Below are 24,323 nucleotides of genomic sequence, written 5' to 3'. Positions count from 1 at the left end.
TTTTAAAGCTTTGTCATCTGTGTGACTGAGTGTGAATCTAGTCACAGTAACATACATATTTTAATAACTACTTCACTTACAGGTATGTAAAGCCACTAGCTTGTGATAATGTGCTTATATTGAGAGTTAGACCTGAATCTTCTGTAAATCAAACCATAATAAAATAAAAGGATAGAATAACGGGAATAGGTAGGGAAATAGGACTAGAGAAGGGAATAGATGTAAAAATATATAAGTAAAGATGGGAACGTGATCAAACATCGACATGATTTTATCAGAATGGATTATAGGCGGTAATGCCTATATATTACTGTGTGATGGATCATCTTCCCTGTATTACATTCAACTTAATGTACATACATACATATAAAATCAAAGCCATATTTTCTCAATTTTCTCATCACTTCTAGAAGCTTAAGGACATGGAAAGGTTCAGTAGCACGTACACACCTTTAAATGAACTCGTAGAGTAATGAATCGGGTTGATTTGTTATTAGCTGTGTCAAAACTGTTTTCTATAAGTAGTGCAAAAGTGTGGGGGTGAGGAGCACAGGAACTACATACATAGTGTATAGTATATTGTTGTTCTGTGTTGTGTGCAGAGTAAGACCAATCTCAGTCATTTGCTTTGCTTTAATTTACTCTCCTTCCCTCTGACCTCTGAGTCTGATGACAAAAGCCTGAATTCTATTTTGTCAGGCACCAAAACTTCAGAAAGTATGATTAGTGGGAACTTTTTATTTTAACCAATTTAGGCCAAAGAAACACGAGTAGGTATCCAGAGTCAGGGCAAAACCACAATCTTCTTCTCCAGTTTCTGTTGAGGGAAAATGAATTTCCTCATGACATCATCAAGTTCTTCCAGGGCCAGTTGAGCATGTAGTACAGCCACCTTATCCGAGTCAGCACGCACCACCCACTTTAAAGCCCGATACAGCTCCAAAAGAACATCTCCTAGAACCTGCAGAGAGAAAAAGAACACCAAATTTCAGGTGCTGAAACAGTAAAGGTTTGGGAAGAAGTGGTTTCCTGCTGTACTACAGCTAAACAGGGAACAAAAAGAAAGGCAAGGTCAGGATCCACTATAGCTCCTGATGAGGAGTGCTCTCATTTGCTTTACAAACCTTTTCCCATATCATTAGTTAGTGCAACATCTGCATCCATCCATCACCTCTTCCGATATTGATCTGCCAATCCCAGCAAAGACACGCCTATCTTAAATTGATCGTCAACATGCCAGCATTCCCCAGATGGTCAAGTCTGGCTTAACATGCTTTCATACTTACAGAATGCCAGGTCAAGGGTCAAAGTGGTAACTAAGGTGATGACTGGTGTCGTAAAGCAGAAGGTCAGATGGATAAATGGTCTTTTAATGTGTACTTTGTGTTGACCTTGCTACAGGCAAGAGACCAGCTCTGGAAAAAACAGAGGATCTGCAAGTCTTTGGACAGCAAGGGCTCCATGTTTAAACCAGAACTCCAGCTGTTCTGAACTAATCCCTGGCCATTCACAAACAATTTACTTTTTCACACGGTCTGGTGATTCTACCTTTCTACAGTCTGGATGAAGAACTCTGTATGAGGCTGCTGTGCTTTAAAGCTCTTTATAACACAGCACTACTGAATTCTCGAACCTGATTAGTCTAAATGTGTTGCTATGTAACAGCACGGCAGGGACAGGAGTGCTGATTTATATTAATAATGTTTTATATTATTATAATTATGTTTATATTAATAATGTTTTAAAATATATTTTTGTAATGTAAAGATTTGTATGACTAAATTCTGAATGGATTTGAATAATTTTACTTTATATTAACTGTGCTATTTCTAACATTCCCTTCAAATGTCAAGCCCTTCTCTAGAGTGGAGTTGTTCTTATAAAAAAAGCAAATAATTCTCCCTTTTGTTCAAACAGAGAAAGAGTGGTCTATAATCACAGGAGTACGGGTTAATTACTATCTCCTGACTAGCTGTCAACGTGAAGCCTAGACACCAGAGACATGAAAGCTAAAACACAACACTTCCCACTGAAATGTGCTAATAGCTATGTGGCAGCTACAACAATAGCGATTGTAGCATGGCTGAAAAGCAGTAGTAAAAGTGCTTTTACAATGACACGGGGAATAGCAAAGTGGTGCTTTTGGCTGTTGGCACAGCTGGATCTTTTGTCCTTGACTCAGGAAAAAAACAAAAGCTTGAATATTGACAAAAAAAAATATACTCAGTACCTTCTACTTTGCTACAGTGCAGTTAATTTCATTTAGCTTTGCAAAACTCCCTTGCTAGTATAATACCCACATAAGGCCATACTTTGACATGACTCTGGGAAAAAAAAAAAAAATCTAGGGCAGTTGAAATTAATGTGTAAAGCGATTTGAAATATAGCTGGAAGATCTGTATTTCAGATGGAAGAGTCATAAGCTCTCCTGAGAGATTCACAGTGTCACAATCTCTCCTGAAGCTGTAACTCAGGGTATCTCAGCATTGCTTTATGGGGTTAAAGGTTTCACCAGTGTGCTGAACGTTTAGCTGTCGCTGGGACACAGGGAGCAGTTTTACTCTCTAGCTTCTGGCACTGCTTACACATGACACGTCTGCAGTGTGCCAGTAGCCCTCTATTTCACTTCTTGTGACATTCGAGGCACAGGAAACTGACCACGTTTTGCTTTCTTCTTGCAACAACAAACCTTTGAAACAATGTCTGCTTTAAGCAACCAGATTATGCACTGTTCTATAAAGACTCAACTAGTTTGAAATGCATCCAACAGCCTTTCGTGGATAGATTCTCACTGCTTTACATTTCTTTGTGATTAAAATACACTGATTCTACCTCTGTTTCTGGGAATTTTGCATTAATGTATAGTCTTTCTAACATTTTTAGTTCATTTGTTGCTAATATAGATATGTAAATATCTGATGTTTGCACACATTTTATTTGTACTCAGGTTAATTTACATCAGCGTGCTCTTCAATTCTAATCTAATTGGTCAGAAGGTGTTGATTCTGTCAGTAAATAGGTTTATAAAGAAGTCGTTCACAGTGACTTGCATGGAAGACAATGCATGCAATTATGTCTGATTACGAATGGATTGAAATGTGCTGTTATTTAACAGAAAAACTTACATTTTCTGGAACAAAATGTTTGTTTAACGTTTCTAAAAGGAGTGTGTTTTTTTATGTTTTTACATGTAAAAATTAACATTTACTCATTTTACTGGCAGATCTTTTTTTTTTCTTTCTAGAAATAAAAATTAAAAAAAAAGAAAAAGATCAGCATATAGGAGACTATTTCAAGCTTGAAATCAGTAAGTTGTCTATAAATCGGTCTAATAATCATATATGCGTTTTATAATACTGTCAAAATAAGTAATATTATATAAATTTGCCTGTACTAAAGATATTGCTAAAATTTCATCTTTTTTGCAGCACAACAGAATACCTTCATTTTGCCAGACTAGAAAGCAGAGTGACTGGCCAAAGCAAGCCACTCTGTTTGATGTCAGTTTCAGTATAATCACACCGAGTGCCAGTATTAACTCCCCTAAACCATTTCTCATCGCTGGGTAAACTTCTGCTTTCTTCAGACTCTCCACACTTTACTTCAGTCCAAGTAGAGTGGCTTTTGAATGTCTTCCATTCTTATCAGTTCAGGATCACTTATAATTATAACTATACTTATCACAGTATTAATTATATAAGCTTACTAACATGGATACATCATCTATGATTATCTGATTATTTACATGACAACTGGGTGCAGTAGTTTTAGTTGTAGCATAGTGGTGGCCTACAGAGTGGACTGGACCATGGGAAAAATAGCTTACAAAAAATTAGAATTAGGAAAAACACATATTGCTTGAAGGAGGGGTGAGCTTGATGAGAGACCAGTGGCTTTCAAACCATCTGCCTCGTCCACACTTCTAAAGCTGCATGCTGAATTCTTCTCTTTAAACCATGTGTTAGACGCAGGTGTGCAAAGACCAAGTGGTCCTGATTCATCCTGATGCTCTTCCTCTGCTTGGGACCTCTATACTTCCTGCTGTTGTGGATGGTTTCATGAAGATTTGCACTTCCCCAACAGTTTAAGCCCAGGTCTCACCCTATTTTTTCACTGGATTTCACCTGGATACTGTAGCTTTATGACTACATGATACCTACTTGTGCCTTTTGTGTCCTGTTCCTTTCAAGGTTTCAGGCACACTTTGTGATTCCGACTGAAGGAACGATCACGTACGTTATGCAGACATTATATGTGCTGAGCCTGTTGCGCATTTTAGGTAGCACTTTCATGTTTTATTCAACACTATATAGCAATGATTACACTAATTCTCACATTCACCCACCTGAGTGGTTTTATCACTGAGGCCCCTCAGTAATAAAACAATGACATGGACCGCAGCTCTTCGCACCTCTGCTTCTTTTTCTGTCTTTATCAGGGACGTGAGACAGATGCTCAACTATTGAACAACAACAAAAAAAAGATAAACACATTTTCATGAATGCGGTACAGAATGCAGTAGAGTGCAGTGCTCTACTCCATGCAGATACAGTAATGAAAGTCTACTGGGTCAAAGATTACACACACTCTTACACCCATAAATGAAAGTAGCCTCTTCATGAATAAGCAACCCTGTTATTCACCGTGACAGAGCTGCTTATTCATGAAGATCTCTGACATGCCCCACCTCTCTACTACTGAACCTCAGCCATGTACAACCGCTTGCTTAAAAATCTGATACATACACAGAGACTATGTAAAGAAATTGTGTACAAATTCATATAAATATCTAGTCACATGATGTACTATATTTACACAGCATAGAATAAAAATGCATGCTATATAGAGTCATGCTAGCAAGGTGGATCTGAGGTTTTGCCAGTTCAGATATTGACAGAACTAGACACATCAGAGGTTCATGTTTACCCCTCCTCCTTCCTTTTTCCCCCCAGCATAAAGCATAATTAAACCAATGGCAAAAGGTTAAGCAGAATTCTGTATGTTCAAATGCACATATAGCTACATTGATTTTATGCGCATAAATTAAGAAGTGCTGTGGCAATGGCAAAAGGTTAAGCAGAAAAGGTTAAGCAGTGAGACCTGAAGCAGCACTTCATCCACTCAAAACAATGTTCTGCCTCTTGCTGTGACTCACACATCTCAATCTTGCCCGTTTGACCTCTGGTTAGAACACATATGCACCATATGTACCAGGTCGAATTGAATTAAAAGATCAACTTATGTCTCACTGATTGCAGACTGCAGTATGATACTTTAAGAACCTGCATAAATGAAAACTGTAAACACAGTTGAAAAAAACAAAATTGCCAAACTGTCTATCCTGTGTGATTGCTTTGGTGTGATGGTCAGTTGGGTTACCTCCTGTGCCAGTGGGCCGAGGGAGAAATGTAAGCGCTGGCACAGCTCTCCCAGGTTGGAGAGGCAGCTAGCACGAACACTGCTGTCCTCATCTCGTGTGCCTCTCAGAAATGCCCCAATCAGAGGGCGGCCATGGTGTGGTGCAAGGTCACCTGGTATGGAACAGAGATCCCAGAATCAAAAAAAGGCAATCAGACCCTAATTTATAAAAGATAAAGATGTTAATGCTCTCATTCTGAATGATCGCTAAAGCTCTATTAGTAAGTAACAGATAAAACGACAAGTAGGAATTAAATACATAACTACAATGTGTACTGCAATGGACTGTGAAGATGCAAATGTAAGGCTTTAATCTGTTTAAGTAATATTATACAATAATAATTAAAGAAAAAGACCATTAATGGTCATTGATAGTATTAGTGTGAATTGTAAAATAATAAGAATAAAAATGCAAATTCATCCTGTATGAAAATAAACAAAGGAACTGAAGAACAGTTGTTTTTTAAGCATTTAGGTCATATTTTAATATGACCATTCTAGGGGATCTTTAAGACATGGCCCTAAACACAACTACCAAGTTTGTTGTCAGTATAACATTCAATTGCTGATGTTTAGTCTGGTCTCCTGTTTGACATCTGTGATGTCAACTGGCGAATGAATATATAGAGTCTATGGATAACTTTTGTGTGGTCCAAACTGATGATCCTCTAACCTCTGACCTTCATTTAATAAAACTTGGACAATATTTAAGGATATTAGCAAAATACAGCAACACTTTCTGTATGGCCATTTCTATGTATCATAATCCTGGGACTTCATGTCCCAAGGTATCTATCAAAATTGGAATGTAGTAGTTCAACTTATATGCCTAACTTTAGCCTGTTGGTGGTGCTAGAGGGTTCAAAGAGTACACCCAAAAACTGGTCATTGGTCTTTGGATTATGTCAAATCAGCATGTCCATAAATTCATCTTCTGTACCACTTATCCTAAACAGGGTCACTGGGAGCCTGGAGCCTATCCATAGGGAGATACCAAGATGGGGAACACCCTTGACAGGGGAATCAGTATATGACACTTAATTAAAAAAACTTTGCCTGCAATAGACCTACTTTAGTCATGTATCATTAGAATCCTCTTGTTAAACAGGAATACTATTGCTAGGGCACAATGCTTCACTAGAGGTCATCAACACTAATTCTTTCTTCTGGCCATACCATTTCTATTGCACTTGTTTATTTAGTGGATCTGCCAAATTCTAGGGATACAGTCATCCTGAAGAAGAGGAGGAATTTTACTAGCTCATGGACTGCACTCAATCTGTTTCACACTGCACACACACATCTGCTAGAATTCGACACAAAGGCTAAAAAGTAATATACTTTTCCATCTCCTGATCCACCATACACTAGCACTGCAACTTGCAGAGATTTAAGCTTGTGCATCCTGTTTTACCAAACATATTAAGTTGCATACTGAATATATTATACTTTTAATTTATTCATTAATTAATTTGTTTCATATCATGAAGACATGGTCTTGTTTTCAGGGATTGCATATTTTCCAGTTTCCCATAGACACAGCTGCTCTACTTCACCAGCTCTGCAACAGACACTTTTCTTTAGAGATGTTAGTCCCTGTCACACAACATGAGCCAAGGTGCTGAGAAAATAAACACAGCACAGAGGCCACAATTTCTCTTCATCTCTGTGTGAAAGTGTGAGAGTGACTTAATCACATACCTTATGCATGAGTAAACGGCTAAAATGGTATTTCTTGGGCCACTCTGAGCAATTAGGAAAAATTGAAATCAATGGCTTTTCTTTGAAAAGTGTATTCTTTAAAGCACGGTGTGTTCTGTTCATTTCTTTTTTAAGTGGAACTGGATGGGCAGTACTGCTACTTTTAAGTTAATCTTCTGTTGTCTGAATTAGCATGAGACAATGGTAATTCAGTGTTAAATGCTTTGTATGTGGGTCCAAGGAGACTGAGTCTACACAGGGTCTCGTTTAATAATGTTTCTTTAATATATTAAGAAGGTTAGCATGAGCATCTGTTTGAGCCTTTTAATTAATCAAATATTTGCAAAAAGTAAATTCAAGACACTAGATTAGAAACTACTGAAGCATCATCTTCAGGCTTTGATATTTAGCAAACATAATCTTTATGTTAATAACAAGAAATTTTTGTGTTAATAAACTAGAAAGAGACTTTAAATTCTTTAGATAATTCATAACTATTTAATTACATCATGCCAGAAGCAGCAGAGCTTAAGAGAGAGGGAAACAGCTTTGGGTTGCTGGTGCAGTTCAAGGGAGCTGACGGGGGCAGTCACAATGTGTGTTTTTGGAGACGGAGTGAAGCAGCTGTTGGACCCTTTGAGAGCAGGTTCTGTTAGATGTGAGGAACGGTGCCAGACTGAGACACCCAGGACTGGACTGAATAACACAGACACAAAGAATAACCCCAAGCTTCTGCCAGGAACACTGCACTACCCAAAATCTGGCACAGAACAGAGTAGGGGGGGACTTAAGAAAATAAGCTTCAGCTCTGAATTAAAGATTAATATTAAAAGTGTCTGCTTTAAAAAGAGAAAGATACATCAGATACAACACTGAGATACATCTGAGAGACAGACAAACAATAGATTACAAATCGTACTCACCCATGGCTCTACTAGCTCGCATCAGAGCCTCCCCCACCTTGAGGCGTGTCTCAAGACATTGCCCCCTGCTGGACGAAGCTGCACTTGGATCTGCCTGATACTCTACTAACAGCCGTTGCAGGATCTGCTCAGGAAATGAGTCAGCCAACAAGACCAGGCCTACACACACACACACACACACACACACACACACAAGACAAACAGAGCTTGAAATAGGTTTTCATTCAGCCTTTCAGATCCCCAAACTGCTGTAGAAGGACAAACCATTGTCACTATATAAACTAATGAAAATCAAGCTGAAATAAATCTCAAAATATTAATAAATCTGTGACAAAATGACCAGATTGAAATTAGCACTTTATTTATTCTGGACAAAATATAGCCAGTAAACTGCAGTAACTACAAAAGCTAACAATCAGTATTACACCAGCAGTCCTGAGCTGCAAAAATGTGTTTTAAAAAAAAATAGACATTTCTTTATTGGAATTCAGTTAATTTAATGAGTGACTTCACTAAAACTCCCTTTATTGTGTTCAGGTATGGTTTATAATTAATACAAGTACAATTTAAGTTTTTATATAATTCACTGTGATTGTCATGTTGACTGCATTCTTACAGAAAAAAACCCATTAAAATATACTATTTCTGCATGGTTATGAATTATGATAATAATGAAAACTAATATAACACTTGTTGTTGTCGTTCTTTTGGCTGCTCCCAGTTCGGGGTCACCACAGCGGATTATTTGGTCCGCATGTTTCGATTTGGCACAGGTTTTATGCTGGATGCCCTTCCTGATGCAACCATCGCATTTTATCTGGGCTTGGGACTGGCACAGAGACCCAATATAACACTATACACTACTTAATCTGCAATATTTTCTAAACACTAACCATTAGGGTATTCACTAAACCAATCTCTGGTTTACCACCAAGGATAACAGCACCAAGAATAATAATTATAAGTTAATATTTAATAACTCAGTTTTATTGATTGTTCATGTGGTGTTAAATATTAAGCTGAAATAAAACCATGTTAAAATAAATGATCTTGAAATCAAATAAAACTTTTTTCATAACATTCGATTTAGGGCTTTTACAGATTATGAATATTTTGAGAGATTATAAAATTTGCTTACAAACTGTCAAGTAGGCTCATGTTAGCTATCACTTGCAGAAGTTTTTGATATATTGCTGAAATGCGTAAAAAAAGGAGCTCTCAGCACTGAGCAAACAAAAGATTTTTCTTCAGCTGAGGTTAAAAAAATCTGGTCCCCAGTGTCCTCTCAAATACAGTTGAGGTTGGTATCCACATTAATAATGCATAAATAGCAATGTGTGTTCAAGTTAAGCTCATTAACTTGAAACACCTCACCAAAGCAGAAACCTTCTACAGAATATTAACATGGCTTGTATAATACGGTATAGTATGTCTTGTAAAAGTAAAAGCTTGTTTTAGATCTTAAGCTTTGGGGGCAAGTCTGGTACCAGGCTACTGTTTACTGATGTTTTACACTAGTGTGGAAAACTTTAGATTAAATGAACATTAATCTGCTGAGCTATAATTCACCAATAAAGTAAAATATACGTAATAAATAACATTCAGAGTTGAATTTGCAGGTTGAATAAGGAAGGTTTGTTAGAACTCTATCACTGGGACTTTTTCTTTGCTTTGCTCTGACAAGCAAACATGGACAAGGGTCCTGGGTCCTGTTCAAAAGTGAACATGTGAGTCTGATATGCCTTTATTTCTGACTCAAAAATGATTAAATATGTTGTGGATTCGGATATGGCGCAATTAATCGAAGCATGCAGATTACATCTACACTCTGTATAGCTCTGTATATACGATACTTGGAAAGTAAGATATTCATCCAGCACATTAACCTCAAAGCATATTACATTTATTTCATCTGCATTTGATAAATCATCTCTGATTAACCAAGGCCAACATTAAACCCCATACCTTGAATGGCAGAAAGGTACACAAATGAGTCTTCATGCTCCAGGTTCTCCAAGAATATCTGAAAAATGCAGACACAGCTTCACTAAACAGTGTGACAAAATGAACTGAAAGCAATTCTTAACAGTTGAGCAAGGCTCAGTACATATTCAAATGCAATAATGAATACAAATTAAATCCACTGAACTGGTTATAATTGCTTTTTTACGGCTTGAGGTTACTGAAGATTAGAACACTAATGCACCAGTATATTCATTTCCAATATTATAATGAGATATACAATTATAATTAATATCATTTCCAAGTACCGGTACCAACTATTATATTTTTGTTTATTATTAGACCATTTCACACGAGCAATGACTTTGAATATATTACAACATTCCACTTCTAGTAAAAAGACAGGATTTATACAGTAATAGTAAATCCTCCCTTCAATGTCAGTGTGTGTGAACTATATGTGCTACATGTGTTATTATATTTGAACCCACAACTGATATTTTCTAATGTACTCAGTTGGTTCTGTTTCTTCTAAATATAAAGAAAAAACTAACCATAATGGCATTGACTAGCAGAAAGGTGTTTTTTTGGGTTTGAACCCTCCTGAAACATTCTGACAACAGTATGGGTGATGCTGGGTGTCAACACATCCAATGCAGTTGACTGTATAAGTGTCAGATAACTCGTTTTGTGGAGTTATTGTGCTATACTGATGTTAAAAAAATCATCATCATTATCATTATGATGATATCTAACCACAGTGATCTGATAAATTAACAATTTTTCTTTTATTCAAGGTGAAAAATATAATGTTATGTTAAAATACATAAAACTAGCATCTCGTTTTAAACATTTTTATGACAAAGCTATTAATATTGTGTGATTAATTGAAGGTAGATCAAATAATTAAAGAGTTTGTCGCACTTGTAGCACTCCTACTACTTCTGGCATCTATTCAGAATGCATGAGCAAGTCACACTTTACAATATAAATGTACAGATCACACTGTCATTATATTTATTTCCACACAACCTCCTGAAATGAATTCCTGGCAATACGACGAATTAATACTCAGTAAACATGTTGTGCGGCACCACTAGGCAGTCTGACTTCCATGTTAAAGAGTATGGTCTTTCTTTATCTTGTGAGATTTTTTATCTGGTTGCCTGCTCCTGCTCACATGAAAGTTAAAGAAAAATGCAGGGTCCTGAAGCACACGTCTACTATAAATCCACAGCAGGGAATCCCATCACAAAGAATATTAGATTAGTTATAGGATCACAAGCAATACCCAGTGGAGCCTAGTGTGGCTTCAGGGAATTTCTTTCCATCATCTCAACTCATTCATAAAACATCTGTAATACATCTTTCCCTCTATCACCCAACCAGGAATGGTTTGCCCTTCCAAAAGGACAGACTAGTCAACCAGTGTGTATTACTTTACACAAAAAACCTACCAGAGACAGAAAATGTTATTAATAATAGTTGCAAAAACATCCATTAATCAAACACTGTGAAGGAATTCAGTTCTTCTAGCATTCAGTGATTTGAGAGCTAGAACTGCTACTAACCAAAGAGCCCCCGAGGAACTCCTTTTTTTCCCTCAAAAGGGCTTTTCACTTAACCCCAGATTTCTAAACCACACGTTTAACCCCAGGCAGAGGAACATTTCACACTAATTCAGAAGAAGGGTAAGCACTGCTTTTTACCTGAGGTTATTAGTAGGGTTAAAACAATTTTTGTCTTTTGCGGTGTTAAGCCTGCATTGCAGTGCCAAACGTGTAGAGTGTAAAACAATAGTGTTATAATATTTTATCTAGATGCTTAGCAACAGACAGCCAATCAGAAATTGAAGAACACATGCCTCATATATGTTTTGTACTGTCACAGAAAGTCTGTGTGTTGTATAAACAATAGTTGCAGTATTGGAGAGTAGAATAAAAAATGTAAATGAAAAAAATAATCAAATAGAAATGTAAAACATGTCAAGGTTTAGGAATGTCTGATTATGAATACCTAGGATGAATTGTAACACTGGGAATGAGTAGTTTGAAATGTAAACCAAGATAACCGAGGCTTTCATTTACCCAGGGTTTAGAATAACCCAGGGTTAATTATTTCATGTGTGAAAAGCCCTAAATAATAAATGTGATTAACTATAGACCATTTATCCCAAACATTCACTGAGTCTCATGTGCACACTCATCTTTTTTTCCCCCAAAGCTCAGACTCACCATTAGAAGCTTGTCTCGAGCCTGTAGTGCCTCTGTGGTTCCCTCTTTTACACACTGGGTGAGTGCCCGCAGTGCCATGGCCCGGGTGGGTATATCAGGGTCACAGGCCTCCAGCAACCACTCAGAGAAGACCTTTTCTGGAGTGGGAGTAGTGGGAGTATTGGACGCAGAAATGTGTTTGCTGGCAGCAGGCTTCGGTGTAAATGATTTTAAATTTATATTCTGAAAACTCTGGGCTTGCTCCCTCACTTCGGCAGATGTGCTAACTGTGCCAAGACGTGCTGTATTTTGAGAATGTGAAGGCACTGAAGCAGTGGACTGTGCAGTGACTGAACAGCAGGTATGGGTAATTGTAGGTGACTGTTGAGTGACATGCTGCATCTCAATGTTCTGACTAACATGAGCTTTTAGGCTCTCTGAGGTTCCACCAGGTTTGACACGATTTCCTTTGGTTTGGCTTGTCACCTGGTTCTTTGTTTGAGTATAACTGCTATGGCTGTAGCACTGGGCAGCATTAGTCACAGAATCTGAATGATAAGCCCCTCGTGTGGCTATGGTAGCCCGCAGATCTGATGCCAGCTCCTGGATCACCAGCTCTGGGTGTTGCTGTGAAATCTGCTCCAGAGGAGGCAGCAGCCTGGCCATAGAGGAGTAGTCCTCTGGAGTAAGCTGAAAAGAAACACAACCTTTTACCTAGGAAACAATTTTATACATAAATAAATGTTAACATTGAGTGCACTACTCTAAGGTGCAATCTTCTGGAGTGAAATTGAGTTTTTGGTCCGATTTGTTTTCCCAATGCACACATTTAAAGTAAAAATATTTAATTCACAGATAAGAAATATGACGGAAAAATATAGCTAGTTCTACCTAGTTCTCTTAGGTCCACTGTTGCTGATAGGCATAAAACCTATCAGCAATAGTGGACTATTAGTAGTATTAATAGTGGACCTATCAAAAAATGAGAGAAAAACAAAAGGTTGACTAAATCAGTAAAGTGTATTTTACCAAGATTTTACTGGTAGGCCTGTCTCTCTCTGCTCTCAACTGTCTGGACTGTAAGAACGTAAGAAGGAAAGAATGTGAAATTGTTATGACTGTGGGCTCCAGCTTATCTGCCTTAGCAGAGTGAAGAAAACAAGTGGCGCAAATAAAATTGAGGTGAATAGGACATTAAAGGTCAGCACCAGAAAGAAGGATTAAAATAAAATGAGGCTTAAATATGAGCAGGGCAGTGTCTATTTATTTTCTGTGACACTTCAAACAAAATCTCCTTTTATCCCCCTAGTTATATTCCAGGTCATCTCAATCATGGATAGAAGCAGAAAAATAACAACCAAAATGTGTAAACTATATGGCTAAAAGTACGTGTATGACTATTGACCATTACTCTCATATATGGTTCTTCCCCAGCTGTTGCTACAAACTTGGAAGCACCCAATTGTCCGGAATGTTTCTAAATGCTTTAGCAAATCTTTAGCATTTAGATTTGCATTGCCTGGAATTAAGGGTCCCAAACCTCATAACAAAATGAGCTGCAGGGTTTGTCAAGGCTGGAATGTCCAACCCTATTAATGCACTTATGGCTGAGTGAACAGAAATTTCAACAAAATCTAATGAAAAGCCTTCCCAAAAAGAGGTGGATATTATAGCAGCAATGTAGGGACCAACTCTGGAATCGGCTGTTCAATGGTCAGGTGTCCAATACAATATAGTGTTCCTGAGCTGACCTACCAGCTCTGATAAGGGAAGTGGCAACAACTAAAACAAATTACAACATCCCATGGAACTTAATACTACTACACAACTGTATTGGACTTCCCCCTATTTTTCCCCAGCTTTGTCATCTATCATGCAGCTTCACCCTTTCAGTTATAGGTTAACAGCTAAAAACCAGGAAAGTGAAGGCTAACAGATGCTTCTTCTGAGACATGTGAAGCCAACATCTGTATCTTTTTACACTACTGCTCATCCTGCTTCACAATGCAGGGTAACACAGTTGGGTGAAATCTACCCTCTTTTGGATACATAAGCTGACAAACAGTAGCTAACATTGCTGTGACTGACAGAAAAGAGAGAGTATAGACAAATCTGTTCCCTAAAATCCTGACATGGGTGTGGCATCGGTGGGATCCAAACTTGTGATTTTGAACTCATGTGGATGGATGAATGCTTTTTTGTTTCACCACACAGGAGCCCATACCCAACTTAACAGCATGGAAAACAAAGAAACTGGGATTATGGAGAAAACCAAAGGGAACTTGAGGAACCTTTGTAAAAGTAAAAATGCAACCAAACATGTTTTGAAGGCACATAAATCATATAGCACTACGAACTGCATTACAATATAAAATAAAGCAACTTCAGCTCTTGCCACACCCCCCTCCAAACTCTACCTATGAACAACAAGAAATATATTTTTATGTATTCTAATAAAATTTCTTATAGCAACTTTGGTCCCTTTGCTGTAGCTGAAACTACTAAGAGTTACATTTTACTATCACTGAAATCAAACTGCACTTAGGACATCTCTTTCTCTTGTTAACTGAAGTTGTTGATTGTTTTTGATCCAGTTATGAAAATGGCCTAAATACACTGCAATGATTAGGGAAACTCAACAGGCCTTGACAGTGAAGGTACTATACCTGTGCAGCTCCAGACAGCAGAGTGGCCACCAGCCCCATTCCCATACTTAGAGTCTGACTCTCAACTGAGCTCTCTGTGCTGTGTTCTAGACCCACACATGCCCTCTGTAGCATGGCCTCTATGAAGCTCACCACCTAGATAAAATGAGAAAGTATGTTTAACGTTATCACACACATAGTCATGTAATGAGTTGAACATTGGCTGGGTGCCCATATGGGTCTTGGCTGGCGCAGGGTGCACAAGAAACTTTATTTCAGGAAAAACAGAAAGATATTGCCAAAGACCAATAAATTCTGTGTGCTATTTTTAAGATTAAAATGTGACAAATGCCCTAAATCCTCTTAATCAGGGCTCCCAGTAGAACCAGGCCACCACAAATACAGATATAGTCATGCAAGGACAGATGAGGGTTCTACAAAAATAAGCTTAAACAGCCAACAAACACAGAGCAAGCAATGCTGTTAACACCAAATTAGGTAAGATGTAATATGTAATGATAGATATGGATTTCAGATCAAATTTAGGCACTTGGTCTATCTATAATTATATTAATAACTCAATATATTTAAAGTGCTTCATATATCTTTGAAAATCAGACAGTTAATCACATACCTGGGTAACTTTACGCAGTAGCTGTGTGTGTGGCAGAATCTCACACATGACAGCCAGAGTCTGTAGAAGAGCCAGCCTCTGACCATAGCCACTCACACTCCCTGCGAGGTGTTTCTCCAGCTCCAGCAACGTCATGGAAGATGTGTCTACTTCCTTCTCAGGTTCCTGCTGCTCTGATGCCAAGTCTGTGAGATCCTATATAAAGAAAAAAATTGCTACCTTGTTTATTTTTTCTTCTATCTCAAGCAGTAAAAGATTACCTTCAAGATAAGTCCTATTTCAGAGGTTTATGTGCCCTCCATATGTCTGTAACAACTGCTTTAAATAATAAAACAAACAACTACAAATTTTTTTTTATAGAAAATCTCTTTTTAAGAGATTCATCATACTGATCTTTGAAATATAAAACCTAAAATATATAAAGAAAATAAAACTACAATGTAAATTTCATAAGGACCAATACTGAATCGTATTTAGTGTGACATCACTGTATGGTTTGCACGTATAAATGCAAATATGATGACATCACTGTATAGGTTTGCACGTATAAATGCAACCTAAAAACTACCAAATTAAAACTTCCTTTTGTGTAAACTTTCTGACTTTATTTACAACAAAATGTTCAACAAAGTTGCTCCCAGAATGCATTTACTGCTTATGAAAATGAGTGAAGTTTGTAAAATATGAAGGGAAACAACATATACGATGTGAAATGACTATTATGCCTTTCAAAAAATACCTGCAGGAGCGAGAGGAAGAATTCTCCAGGCAGATCCGTGTCCTTCATTTGAGCCAAGAGTTGCACGACACACTCTACTTTCCACTGATCCCCTGACACTCTCTCATACAGAGCATCATCCTCATCACTGTTTACATCAGACAAACCAAATCATTAGATATTTTGGAAAAGTGACCTGACCTCACATCATAATGGCATATCTCTGTCACCTGAAAGGGTCTTTTCGGGTGAGCTTGACACCTCCTTCACTGCCAGGTGAAAAATGGTAGCCAGATGCAACTCCACCTCCATCTCCACCTCCCTGCATGACACACAGGTGTTTGAGCAGTAAAAGTGCTGCTGATGGCTCCACATGAGACAGGTACCACTGCAGGATCTCCTTACATGGGGTGCTGTTGAACATACTCTCTATTAGGGCAGTTAGGTTTACCAGATATTATAATAATATTACCATAACAGGCTTTTACTGACCGTAGGTGAGAGACATTGTGGTTGGTGTAACAATACAGGCTGACGATAGTGGGAATTACTTCCCCAAGAGCGCTTAGCAGGATTCCTGATGGGCTGTTACCCACCACATAGATCTGTTAGAAGGGAAAAATGATCATATTAAATGTATAGATTTACAAAAAAATCTATTTTACAGTTGTAACAGCAAGTAGGAAAGTAAAGCCCTTAAGTAGGATGAAAGCTAAAGTGATATTTTACACACATCTAGGGGCCAGTCATGTGGCAGCAGCACAACACATAAAATCAAGCAGCTACAGGTCAAGCTTCAGTTAATAATCACATCACACAGCAATGTGTGATCTCATTGACTTTGCCGTATGGTTGTTGGAGACAGACAAGCTACTTTAAGTTTTTAAGAAATCTCCTGAGACTCTTAAGTTTACCCAGAATGATCCACATCCACAAGAGCATTCTGTGAGCAGAAATGAGACACGTCATAGGAGAAGGGCTGGGCTGTTCTGAGCTGACAGGAAGTCTATGAACTAGAACAACCATTCTTTACAAGCATAGTGAGCAGAAAGCACCTGAAAACACAGAGCACACTTTAAAGCAGATGAGCTACATTAGCAGAAGACCACATCAGGTTCCATTCCTGTCAGCCAAGGGCAGGAATCTGAGGTTTTACTGGGCAAAGGCTCTTAGAAACTGGGCAGTTGAAGAGTGGAAAAAGACCAGGTGATGTTTTTCCAATCTTTAACTGTCCAGTTTCAGTAAGCCTGTACCCAAACCATGCCACGGTCACTGACATTTCTAGATTAACGGAAGCTTTTGAGAAGTATACTACATGAATATAAATAAAGAAGAAGTCAGTGAGTGTATATGCAGACGTACATGCTACATGCACATTTGGCAGCCAGGGAGAGAAACAGAGAATGTATCAGCACCTAAGAGAGTCGAATAGTAGTAATAAATAGTAAATAGCAGTAGTAAAATAAATTCAATCTTCAGAAAAAAAAACCCCAGGAAAATTGCAGTTAATCACCCAGCTCTACAGGAAACATGTGGCAGATGATGATGTGATTTATGATCTAGCAAACATAATACAATAGTAAAACATTTCTTACTTTATACACATCCTCCACACAACAGGTCAGCTCAGACTCGGGTACTACATCTTCTCCTCTGGCGCATGCAGCTTCTAAAATATGGCAATGTAAAATATTAAGAGGTAAATACATTTCTATTCAGGATTGAGAAGATTCAATGTCTACTCCAGTGAAGAAGTGATGATGTGGCACTATCAGTCACATAACTGCAGGCCTTGCTGGACATTTTAACAGCAGAGAAATCTGTACTCAATCAGTCACAAGCTATTTAAAGAAAACTGCAGTCTTTACACACATGCACACACACGCGCACACAGACCTGGGACTGTTGCACAGTGCTTTAGGGGTGAGAGGAGAGGAGGCAATAAGAAGCGCTGGGCAAACTCAGGCTGATCCTCCACCAAGGTGAGCACCACCCTGGTGGCAACTCGCTGGAACTGTAGTGCCGTTATCTTGTCCTTGAAATGGAGAAGACCTAGAACCTACACACAGCAGATATTAATTAGATTAATAGATAAGATTTAGATGAAAAGTAGATTAGTTAGGGAATAAATGTTTCTAACTCGCTAACATTATATATAGATCACAGAACTCAGCCCACGCCCTACAGAAAGAAGTGTGTGTATGTGATAATAGAGTTCATGAGTTAAGCATGATTTTAACTATGTGTACACAAGATGGCTGCATTGTGTATTGGTACATTGGTTGTGCATGTGTATACTGGTTTTCTGCTTCTACCTGGTGCCATAGCAATGTAAATGATTGTGGCAGTATAGATGCACTCGATGGGACATCAGCAACCGACTACAAACTATACCCGAGTCTCAGATCACACACCTATTTACTATTCTACACAACTTGTATGCATACTGTTTAGAAATACATCTAAATATATGTCCTACTAGATTTTAGAAGTAAGGGGTGTCAAATATATGGCCTCCAAAGTTTCAGCAGGGCAATTAAAAAAAATCATGCAGATATAACATCAAAATGAGGAAAAAGATGTTTGAGCATTTCAGAAACTGCTGATCTTTAGAGAACTTCATACAGATCAGTCTCTATAGTTTATAGAGTATGGTGCAAAAAACAAAAAACACTGCATTAGAGACAGTTCTGTGGGTGGAAACACTGTTGATAAAAGATTTCAGGGGAAAATGAGCAGGAAGGATATATTAACTCATCACTCTTTACAGCTGTGGTGAGTAGAAAAGTTACTGCAGCTTTGAACTAACTTCCTGTCAGCTTTAACCATTTTGGTCATTCTCTTACTACCACTCCCATCAAACAAGATGTTTCAGCCTGCACACACACACCCCCCAACCAGCTTGTAGGATGTTTTTGTTTTTTCAAGCCTTTCTGTGAAAAACTCTAAAGACTTTCCGATTTTTTCATGTCCCAGGAGATCATCAGTTTCTGAAATATTCAAACCAGCTCATCTGGCACCAGCAACTGTGGAAAGTTTCCATAAACTGACTGTCCAAATATGCATCCCAGTAAGCTGTTGCCTAGGAATGTTTCAGCTTTGACCTGCACTCTAGCATTTATACCTCTTACGTCTTTCAGATTCACATTAATGCATTCACATTAGTGCAAAGATCACATAGTGTGTAGTGTGATTTTTCTTTAAACAGCACGATTATACGAGTGAATGCAAGCTTATGAACTGCTGTCTGTTAGGCATTTTTCATCAAGTCATGACATTTTTCACTTGGGCACTAAACCCATCTTTACCTGTGGGCACACTTGACTGTAATAACTCTCAGCAGAGAGCGACTGTTGGGGGCAAGTTGCCAGTATCTTAGCTACAGCATCACATTTTCTCCAATCTGAGTCTCCACCTAGTGGAAAAAATCATGGAATACAAGCATAAGGTAATTCAGTGCATAAATCAATTATTGTATTATACCCACATTTTTAACAAATTACTTTAATGAATATTCTGCAAGAAAAGTCTGTTACAAATGTCTGAAAAGTATTTCAACTCAATCACAGCCTTAACTACACCATAACTACACCAAAGGGTCTTTTCTGGAATTATTTATACTCCGATATTTAAAGAAAATTATTACTATTACTACACACTACAGCCTCCTCAGCACCAACACTAGCATCCTGATAACACCACTCTAACCTCCTGATCCCTCCAAGATGGCTCTGACCACTGCTTGGACCCCGTGTGGCTGCATCAACCTCTCAGAGAGCAACTGGCCACAAAGACGCCTCAACCAGGGGGGCGCCTGAGGCAGCCTGGAGCCGGGAGCTGCCTGAAGCAGAAGACCAGCATAAAAGAGTGAACAGAATGCAATAATAAAAAACGCAGTTCGAAAATAAAGAAAAACAGTTGAAGTGCACACCTTGGGGCCCCCTTGAAGAACTAGCAGTTCCTTGATAGCAATTGGCTGATAAACTCTTCCCAGAAGACCCCGAAGTTCTTGTTTGCATGTCTTTCTCTCTTCTACAGTGAGGCCCTGTGAAAAATAAACATTACTGGAAAAAAATGCCAATGCTAATGAAGGTTGAGTTAACAACCCCAAGAATCAACTAAACAATGTAATTATCAAACAGTAATTTTTGCCAGCTTCCAAAAATATAATCTTAAATTTTTTTCAAAAAAATTTTCATGTCCCTGAATGTACCTAATGACATTATGTACAGCTTATAACCAGTCAATCTAACTTGTGTGAATTAACATCCATCTGTGCTTCTGTTTAAAACCTGTTGGTTTTCCCCATTGTGATAAATAACAATGGATTTTGCAACAATGGGACTTTGTGTGTGTATGAAAAGGAACCAATAAAAAAAAAAAGGAACTAATAAATTTTTTAAAGACTGAGGAAAAAAAATAAAAAATAAAAATAAACTTGTTTCCAACTAATTTCAATTTAAGTATTTTTACAGTAATTTTACTCTACAGTATCAGTATCAGTAATTTGGCTATATTGGGTTTACAGAGCTGTTGAAAAAGCAATTTCACTCTCAGAATTGTGCTGTTGATTTGAATATCAGCACAGCTGGGAAAACCTACAGCATTGGGCGTATGACCTCATGATATTCACTACAATGTGCTACAGTAGTGACTGTCATGCTTGCTTGTGTGATATTGATTAATTTTGTATAGTGATCGTTGCTAATTCTTTTGCAGGGTGCCAATAATTCTGGAGATAGTCATTCAGCTTTAACTTAAAATAAGGGGCTCCAGCAAAGTTCCTGACTTTGAAAATATAATGTCTCAGTAGATCATGCACACTCATACCATTGTGATCAATTCCCTTGCAATGGCAAATACTAACCAAATCACTAGTGTAACACTCAGGTACAGCTCGATTTGTGGAAGGATGTTTGTTATTAGACAAAAGGCACACTTTCAATGACAAAAAAGGAGACAATTCACAAATGTTCATAGATTTACCCTCTCTGTCTCTCTGGGACAAAATACTGTGTCTCCAGGATCATAATGATCGACATCAGATATAGTAGAGGGCATATATACATGACAATATCTATCTTAAATGTAAACTGTTAGCATATGACAACTTGAGTAACATTACCTTATTATTCTCTACACCGTCTCCTTCAGGCCGATGAGGCCGATACCCTAACTGGCAAAGCGCCGCCATCAGGTCACCAAGGTGGCGAGTAAAGACCAAAGTGGCCAGGGACGACAGAGAAGCCACTTCAAGAAAAACAGTAGTGGTTATAAGAAGTCTGCGTTCACAGGGTGGGGCCACATCGCGGCGCACTGCAGCCTCCACAGTAACCCCAAACGCAGAGCGCAGCACCAGACTCACCCCCACCCCAGGTACCAAGTATGGACACAGGCCCAGGGTGACAAGAAACTGTAGCACAGTGCCTAGGGTCTTCTGCTGAGCTACACTAAGGACATCCGGAGGTAATGGTGGAGCTGCCTCTGGAACACGGGGGTTTGGAACGGCAGGACTTGAGTCCCGGTTAAAAGCCTCCACCAGCCTGGTGAGATGACGAGCCAAGCAGAGCAGCAGGAGGAGGCATTCCTGTACAAAGCTCCAAGTTGAGTCCTCAGTGTGAACACAGAACCACTGTGCCTCGCTCCTAACTCCCTCTAGTAAACGCCGGGCCTCCGCCAGCTCTCCACCATCCAACATTCGCTTTAGTTCTGCCTGGTTCCTCTGGAGAGCAGAGACAAGCACTTCCTGTTGGGTTGTTTGTGGACCACTTGAATTGGCCTCTGTAAAACAAAAACAAATACATAGATAAAAATGGCCATAGTTAACAAACTGGCACTAGGTTGAAATTGCAAGAACAAGATTCTTCTTAAAAACTACCAATGTTTAGTGTGAGGACTTGCCAGCAGAATTACAAATAAAACTCATAGAAAAGGAATATACACCAATCAGGCATAACATTAAGAGAACTGAGAGGTGATCCTCATCATGGCACCTGTTAGTGGGTGGGATATATTAGGCAGAAAGTGAACATTTTGTCCTCAAATCTGATGTGTAAGAAGCAGGAAAAATGGCAAGCGTAAGGATTTGAGTGAGTTTGACAAGGGCTGAATTGTGATGGCTAGACCACTGGATCAGGACATCTCCAAAACTGCAGCTCTTGTGGGGTGTTCCCAGTCTGCAGAGGCCCAGGTAGGCCCCACCTCGCAACTTAGAGTACTTAAAAATTCTGCTGCTAACATCTTGGTGACCGATACACCAAGCACACCAAGCTACAGCACACCTCCAAGGATCTAGTGGAGTCCATGCCTCGAGGGGTCAGGGCTGTTTTGGCAGCAAAAGGTGGACCAACACAAAAATAAGCAGGTGGTCATAATGTTGTGCCTGATTGGTGTATAAAAAATACATATGCTCGCCAGCTCCAGTCACTGATTTGATCTTGATCTCTGGTTAACATCAGTGTGGAGTTTTACATGGTCTCCTCATGTCCACATGGGTTACCTCCCACTTACCAAAAATGTGTCAGTAGGTAGACTGACTACTCTAAATAGCCTCTGCCTCAGGCCCAGTGTTCCTAGTTTAAGTTCCAGAAAACAATAAGCAAAGCTTAATGAATGAACATATTGCACCAAACAGAACTATTGACTTTCTCCATACTGTTTTTTAAACTGCAAATGTTTTTTAAATGCTAATTTAAGCAAGTTAATCAACAAAACACTGCTCGGGATTATTAACATCCTTCCAAATAACGGCTACTGAAGCCCAGGAGAGCAGAGCAGTAGAGCATAATATTCCCGAAGCTTTAAAATCTATCAAGAAAAATGAGCTCCTGATTTATAAAGTCTCAGTTCATTGCTACATGCAGAGCATTTACGTTTCGATATATTCCTAGCTTTATTTGTGTATTCATTTACTTAGAAGTTAATTTTGAAACTTCCTTTAAAGGAGGAGTCAACTAAACAATGCAGTTCTGGAACTGTGATCTCTGGGATTTTTGCTTTTACACTGTAAAGGACATAAACACACAGTACATAGTTTCTCCAACTGTTTGAGAAGACCATTTGAATTATGTGTACGGTCAGTAGTTCCAAAGGAAGGAAGTTTCATAATTATAAAGTGGGCTCTAAGTCTCTATAATTTGCTCACTTCTCAACAACTATTTGCACTTTATGTATTTGGGTATAGAGAGCCCCATCATTATTGAATATGCATATTGGTGCTAGAGACATGGTATTATCCCTTGTGATTGGTACCTGAGCTTTGAACCATGTGTTGAGATAGTAGGGCACTTTCACATGAAGCTTGTGCTCCTCAAACATCACTTAATTAAAACATTGTCTAGGGTTCAGTAATTGGCCCAGATGTGGTGGTCTGTTTTGAGCAATCTATGCTCTGCCCATGTACAAGCAAATTTCATAACAATAAGGTCAAATTTTAATTTTCAGATTTATACATGAATTATAACAGAATTTTGGATAATATAATAAGAAGAATTTCTTTATTTTATGGCTTACATGCTTATATGTTTGATCACTAGAGGCCCTAATCCCACATTTTAGGTGCATTTGGATGAAAAGAAAATGCTTCAAATTGGCGGGACAACGCAGAGACATTAATCAACATTTATGAGATATTTATAAATATCTAATATTTCTTGCCTAGTCTTGTAGAATGGTTGTGCTGTGAGAAACAGGGGTTCTGTTAGAGCTACTTATAATATGATGGATTTCTGTATACCTTTAACATTGCAAATGAAAGAAGGAATGCAAATTAAACAAATACATTTTTAAACTCTTATAAGAAGACGTAATTGTTAAAGAATATTTAACCCACATTTAGCACTCCACATTTAACACAAGTGTGAAGCGCCGAGCTGATGCACTCCACATTTCTTCGTGTGTGTGTGTGTTTGGGCTGAAGAAATGCACAGAAATCTCTACCTTGGTGGTATAAAAATGGAACTGATACAACGTTTACATGTTTGATTTTAAGCACACAGAGCCTGACTTACCTGGAACAGGTTTGGTTAAGACGCTCAGTGCAGTTATAAGAGCCGTAGACATATTTGTCAACAACACAAGCTCAGCACATGCGAAACAATGTCGCGCGAA

General features: G+C 38.5%; 1 protein-coding gene across 1 annotated transcript; it reads right to left on the bottom strand.

Annotated features, from left to right (window-relative positions):
- Positions 1–318: 318 nt before the first annotated feature.
- On the bottom strand, positions 319–24,323 carry tango6 (transport and golgi organization 6 homolog (Drosophila)). The gene is made up of 18 exons (XM_058388054.1): positions 24,224–24,323; positions 21,340–21,995; positions 20,146–20,259; positions 19,923–20,055; positions 19,523–19,629; positions 18,111–18,273; positions 17,810–17,883; positions 16,707–16,819; positions 16,445–16,627; positions 16,236–16,362; positions 15,497–15,691; positions 14,884–15,018; positions 12,239–12,907; positions 10,008–10,065; positions 8,043–8,201; positions 5,380–5,531; positions 4,346–4,459; positions 319–961 (listed from the first exon to the last, which is right to left on the bottom strand). Exons 1-18 carry the CDS (start codon positions 24,273–24,275, stop codon positions 785–787), a joined length of 3,381 nt encoding a protein of 1,126 aa, XP_058244037.1. The 5' UTR covers positions 24,276–24,323; the 3' UTR covers positions 319–784.

The sequence above is a fragment of the Hemibagrus wyckioides genome, linkage group LG04 (assembly GCF_019097595.1).
Source record: "Hemibagrus wyckioides isolate EC202008001 linkage group LG04, SWU_Hwy_1.0, whole genome shotgun sequence".
NCBI classification, from domain to species: domain Eukaryota; kingdom Metazoa; phylum Chordata; class Actinopteri; order Siluriformes; family Bagridae; genus Hemibagrus; species Hemibagrus wyckioides.
This window is presented reverse-complemented; position numbering and strand designations above follow the sequence as displayed.